This window comes from Pterocles gutturalis, unplaced genomic scaffold (genome assembly GCF_000699245.1).
Source record: "Pterocles gutturalis isolate BGI_N339 unplaced genomic scaffold, ASM69924v1 scaffold30440, whole genome shotgun sequence".
NCBI classification, from domain to species: domain Eukaryota; kingdom Metazoa; phylum Chordata; class Aves; order Pterocliformes; family Pteroclidae; genus Pterocles; species Pterocles gutturalis.
This window is the reverse complement of record NW_010139256.1, coordinates 66547-73045: the sequence shown is the minus strand read 5'-3', so window position 1 is coordinate 73045 and position 6499 is coordinate 66547. Positions and strand designations below refer to the sequence as shown.

Genomic DNA, 6499 nt, shown 5'->3' with positions numbered 1-6499 from the left:
ATGTGTCTTAACTCTTCTAATAAAATTCAGTGGGATTTAAACATGCCTAATCATAATTTGTAAAAGGCAGTTTTCCTGAGTTAAACTAAAAAGAACAGTATCCGATGCAGGAGATACATTGGTTGTTAACTGACAACCAGTAAAAAAAAAAAAAATCTTCCTAAATCAGTTTATGCTTATGAGGATGACTTGCATCTTGTCTGAGTCACTTCCTCCTGGGTCATTGTTTGACATAAAACAAAAGGCTAAAGTAATTTTTCATTTTGATTTACAGAAAAAAAAAAAAAGTGTGAAACTTTTAAAGACTCAAAACTAAGAATATTTCAAATTTACACACTTGGAGTAAAAACATGTTTCCATTTGAGCCAGCATGCCTATGCACCTAATATCTAGTCTTCTTTTTACAGAATTCATCTCACAAAAATATTTGGCATAACGATAACAGCATGCTTAAATATGAGGGAAGGAGAAGAGAGGTTTATCATTTATGTGTTTTGGGTTCAGAACTGAGACACAAAGTCAGCAAGAGTAATTATTAAAGTGTACACTGAGTACTTGAAAAAATAATTTTTTTTTTTTGCACTAAAGAGCATGAAAAAAAGCACCAAAAATTTCTTGTTTGGAAAATCTGAAGCTTGGATGCTCTTTGCTCAAATAAAGAGCTGCAGTAAACCTGCTGTAATTCCTCACCATCTCTGGCAAGACAAGAAAGGTAGGAAGTGAAGGAAACCAGAAGAAAAACTTGTGAACCTCAGTGGAACCCCTTCTTTTTCCCCACCATAAACTAGTAATTTTGTTGTATGATTCATTAACGGAAATCTAAAGGTAATCTGGTACTGTTATGATAAAAAAAGAATAATGCTCTGCTTTATAAGAAATAAATACTAGATTTACTCAAGAAACCTAAGAAGTAGCTTTTTGTAACTAAGAAGTTTTTCTTTCTTCATATGGAAAAGTATTTTGACTTGAAGAAAACAGGAAGGATAACAAAAACAGATGTGTTTTTTAACCAAGCTGAAACAGTTGAACATATGGGTCACTTATTAAACATAGATGAAGTACAATGACCAGTATTCTGTATTCTAAAGTATTTTAAATGTGGAGAATGGTTTATTTTTTTCTTTTAAATAATAAATATTAATAAATTCAAAGAAACAATAACCCAGAATGTATTTAACTTAAAGTAAATGCTGTTCCTGAATGTATGCTGTGTATGCCCCCCTACCTCAGAGTAGTGGTGAGTCCCTAGTGCCACAGAATGAAATGAATTTTTTAAATTAATTGCTTAAACCTGGATTCCCACAGAAAACATCACACCCATTCATCCATGTAAGAAAGCAGTTCAAGCCATGCCTACTTTGTTTTTTCTTCATTAACCTCTGCACAAACTTCAAAAGATGTCAGAAGAAGGGGATACAGATAGGCATTTTTTTAAAGAACGTTAGTTATTTATCCTTTCTTTTGCTTGTCAGTTGTCTAACTGTACTGCATCCAGTAGTAATCTCTGGTAGTAACGTTCTTCAATGAAAATACAAGCTAGGCTGCTGAATGGCTGAATACTCTAAAGACTTTCCAAAGATAACATCTGCCCTAGAAGGCTCAGTGATAAACTAACATTCAGAGAAACAACACATAATTTCTCAGAACAGCTTTACAATTTTTCCAAATCAAAACAATTAATGCATTTGTGAAACTGCCTGCCAAGCTTTAAGAACCATGGCAAAGTGAACTTATCCTGAACTGGTAGAATGCTTATGGTAAAGCATTTGAAGAGTGATAACTGATTTTCTCTCAATGCTTCTGGCATACGTCAGGTTTATTTTGAAGACACTCTGGAGGACTTTGCATTAGAATTACAATGTGTCAACCATATCTAGAGTTTTATAAGCCATTACCAGCTATTTGGGAGTGTCAAACCTGGTAAACATTGATTAAAAAATTTTAATAACTGAAAAAAACTCTGGTATCTGGAGAAAACTGTTCAAGATTTCATTGGAATCTAAAGTATTTATTTCTCCTAGTCTCACACAGATAACTGACATTTTGAATCAAGTCTTCCAAGGAAGAGTTTTCTTAGACAGTGACGTATTATTTAAAGAGTTGTTTACTGGACAAGACAATACAGCAGACAGTTTAAAAGCTAAATTGTACAATATCTTTGAATGGTAAATCTCTACTTTTTTCATTGTTAATATCTGAATTTGTTGTCATGGCAAAATCACACTAATTAGAATTCTTCCTCAGTATTTACTGTATCTGTAGCAGGTTGAAGAGACATCCTTCATCAGTTTACCCTTTATCTATTGCCTTAAATTCTGAGCTATATCACCAAAAGGCTGTCTGCCATTGGAGACCATCATATCTTAACAAAAGCGTTAAATGGACACCAGCGGAAGAGTGTGACTTCTCTCAGAAATACAATCCACTGGTTCTTTATTCATGCATATCTTTTGACAGAATATTGTATAGTCTACTCAGCAGTAGTAAACTCAAGAGAATCAGCAGTAGAAAAGATGAAGAACTGGGATACAGACACCTTTCACCAGCAAATCTACAAGACACTAGTTTTGAAAGCTAGGTTCTTACTAGGTAAATTGTAAGATTCTAATAGTCATCAACTGATAGTACCATTACCATCTCTAATAAGAGCAAGTGTTTTACAGTTAGTAATTCGTTTGACAGCAATTTCTAGATAATCAGAGTTCCACAGAGAAGTTCACAACATTCCTGAATATACTTTTTCATCCTGGGTATGTCATTTGAGTTTTGTCAAAAGAAAATGGTAATAACACTGTCAAGGAGATGTCAATAAAGAGAAGTCATTGTCCTCTGAAGTGTTTTGTTGTTGATGCTACTGCAAATAATTCTGCAAATCTATGTTATCCAGAAGATTCTCTTGGGAAGGGATATTCTAACTATGTTACAGGCAGTGAAGTCTGATGTGAAGATGGCTAAAGAGAGGTCACGCAGAAAATCTGTAAGTGAGACAGAAGCCAACATATAGGCTGCCAAGGGATTCTCAGCTTCCTGTGCCTCATGCAGTTAAGTAAACCTTGTTTCTGGAGAAAAAAAGTTTATTTCTGAAGAAAACCAAATCACCCCACTGTCCCAACTTTTGAAGGAGATAGCAATGGACAAGAATATTTGGCCACAAAAGGAAGAAAACAAGAAAACAGTTTTCTACCCCATGCAATGCTTAAATCTATGCTATGTTTAGAATGTGTCTACTTAACGTGAAATATGGAATGATCGCTCAGTTAAAAAGGGTTGTGGTCCAGATTTGAGTTTGTAAAATCTTAATAAATACTGAACAACAGTAAAATATCTTCTTAAAATAAAATGAACAGACATTAAACAAAGCACACATTATCACACCCAAATCCCCCTGTATACAGACCTTCACAGCAATCTTGCCACATCCTGAGGTCCAGTTTAGGAATATCTTCACAGCTACTATATCCATGTGGGAATTCAGCTACCTTAAAGACATCGTGTTGTACCCTGGTTATGTTGTCACCATTGTCACACAAAACTCTGGCAAGAGATGTCTGCTTGATCTGAGTGAGCTGAGCAGGCGTGAACACACCTGGATTCTCATACCATAACCTGTAATCTCACAGAAAAGACAAGTTTGCCAGTGAAAAAACAAAATACGCAGTTTTCCAGAGATATTGCAATACTGTATTCAGAATTAAATTAATTATTCCATAAATCCTGTTCTGAACTCTACGGTGTATTAGAAGCATAGTTAATCTATACCTAGTTTATTATCAAGATAATAAGAGATAATGAGACTGTTTAATTTACTAAAGAATTTCTTTTCTGTAAAGCTATTTTAATTACTATACTACTTCAGGGACTTATTAATACATGCTCAGTTATTTCATTATATTCAAGGAGGAAGTATGGTGGTTTAGAATAATTTATTTTTCATACACAAAGGTCTAAAAGCCTGTTATAAATAGAAAATATAAATAGTGCATTACTGTCAAAAGCAAGCCAGCCCTTGTAAAAGAAAACATTTTAAGTTACTGCCCAGGATTTGAAAACATTTTACACTATTCTAACACATTGCTCACTCTGACATTGTTTACATCTCACTAAACTGTAAAGTTATAATTCTATATTGATACTTTTTTCCTATTTCACTACTATGATATTATTTCAACCACAAATAAGTAGGAGACTCTTTAAACTTTATGAAAAAACAATAGCAATTTTATACTAAGCTTAGAAGAATGGTCAACAAATTTCATTTTACCTAGCTATTGCATCATTTTCATAAGGCATTGGACAGCGGCCAATGAATTTCCAAGTACTCAGATCAGAAAAACAGATTCTGAAATTTCCATCTTGACATGAAGTCAGGCTCCCTTCAAATATCATTCCTTTTCGCTGCACAGACACATTTGTTTTGCACAGTGCTGGCAGCTCTGATCCTCTGCCCATAGTAAAGGCTTTTCAAAGAAGTGAGAGTTGCTTTCATTATGTCTAATAATATTTTACTACTTGCTGGCATTTTGCTTCAAAACATTTGTATTCTTTGGACAGCAGAATCCCATTTCCTAAATATTCAATGTTTTCCTATAGTTTCTAAATTTTGTTTCAGGAAAAGAAAAAAAAAAGAAAAAAAAAAGAAAAAAAAAGAAAAAAAAAAGAGCTTTTGCTGGAAAAACGTGAACAGACACACACAAAAAGAGCAGTATCATTATCCTGTTGTGACACAAACAGGTACTTGTCACCAGCAATCTGGAGCTTGTACTGCATATATTTCTCCTTTTACTCCCTCTGCCTCTAAGCGTGAGAGTTTTATGTTTCACAGCTTAATTTTTAATCAGATTTTATGTAAGAGCATTGTTTTTAAAAAAGCATATAAAAAGGCTTGTGTTATTGACTACAGAAATAAAAAAGCCTTTATACTAACTTAAGTAGGAATTTTGTAACCTAGATAAAGCAAACATTAATAAATGGAAACAAATCTAATTTCCTAATTGTTCCTCTGTTTCCTTTCCACTAGGCTGCAACTTATCAGCGTAAGTCTTTCTACCTTCATGCCATGCAAAACCTAGGATTCTAGGTCACAAATTATGTTAAAATGAGGGAAATGCTGATTTTCAGATTCCGACCGAGTGTGCTGAAGTATGCAAAGGATATCTGGCTATTGTAACAATAGTAATGATTATATTCTTATTTTGTATACTGTAGAAACTGAAAATAAGAAATTGCTCATGATGTGCTCATAAAGTAATTTAAGAACAATTATCAAATTGTGTTATTTGGGATAACCTGTCTGCTTTTAACACTCTTTTGGTTAACAGACTGCATGTACTGAAACATGTATAGCGGTTGTATACACAGAGTGATACTTTTCCAACCTATTCTTAAGTAAGGGAGATGGTGAAAGTGTCTCAACCACCACAAACCCTTTGCCAATAAAATAATTAAATACCAATGAAAGGACAAGAGTGACATCCACTTTTCAGAAAGGTAAGTGACCTGAAATACTGGTAAAATGAAACTCAGCATATGTTGGCTGTGGTGCTCTTTGGAGGTCAGTATGAAATATTCACCATAAAAAGTAACAGACTTCAAAAAATAAATTAATCATAGCTTCTAATAATCTTTTAAACCTGTATTCTTCATCTTTTCAATTATATACTAAAATCATAAATGAAAACAAAACACAGTTTGGTTTGGAAACAAGACTTCGCAACTGTTATTAAGCATCCTCGATTTAAAATTACTCTTGGTTTCCATGGTATTTCAATTTACCTGTCTCCATCCCGAATACGCCTAAACTGTGTGCTTAACAGACACATCAAAGTTGGCCCCAGTCGGCTCCCTGGAACTAAGTCTTCTACCATTAGAGCAGGAAATAGGTCTATGTTCAGGGGGGAACCATACAACCTATAAATAGAAAAAGACAAATATAAAATATTTTATATTTACAAAATAACCAGTAGGTGGTAAAACTGAGGGCAAGAGATATGAACAACTCACAGTAAAAATGACAGTGATAGTGCTACATCTATTGTGAACAAACTGTGGGTGTATATGCAAGAAATCCTGCAAGGTAAATTGTATATGCAAGTAACATCATGGGGGTCTGCAAGTCTACCCCCACAACTTGTTTTCTCCTAGTAGCTTTCTTCTGATTTTTTAGAACAGTTTCTTTTTCAATTTCTCTTTCCTGCCCCTCTGTACACTTTTTCTTTTAACATAGCTGAGATTAATTCTCTGTCTGATTTAGTGCAGATAAGCTAGGGGTGGTAGGTAGCCAAAGACTTATTGTCAATCACTGATGCTCTAAAGAAGAACAGATTACTGGTAGTGAAGGATGTCCAGTGAAAATACAGTGAATGATATTCCTGTTTGGTTTAGTGTACAGAACGGTTGGAACTGAACATGTAAGTTCTTGCACAAGACTGGGATTAAATATGACCTTACACTCAAATAACATTAATGTTTAACAACACTTATAAAACCATATGTTTCAAAT

At 34.0% G+C, this 6499-nt stretch overlaps 1 protein-coding gene across 1 annotated transcript in view; it reads right to left on the bottom strand.

The window, feature by feature from the left end:
• Positions 1-3397: 3397 nt before the first annotated feature.
• Positions 3398-6499, bottom strand: part of LOC104468985 (peroxidasin homolog) — a gene marked incomplete at both ends in the record, with an annotated part of 42510 nt that continues 39408 nt past the window's right edge. Inside the window, 2 exons of the mRNA XM_010083295.1 lie at positions 3398-3606; positions 5773-5907. Coding sequence (XP_010081597.1) covers positions 3398-3606; positions 5773-5907 — 344 coding nt within the window. The remainder of the gene's footprint in view (positions 3607-5772; positions 5908-6499) is intronic.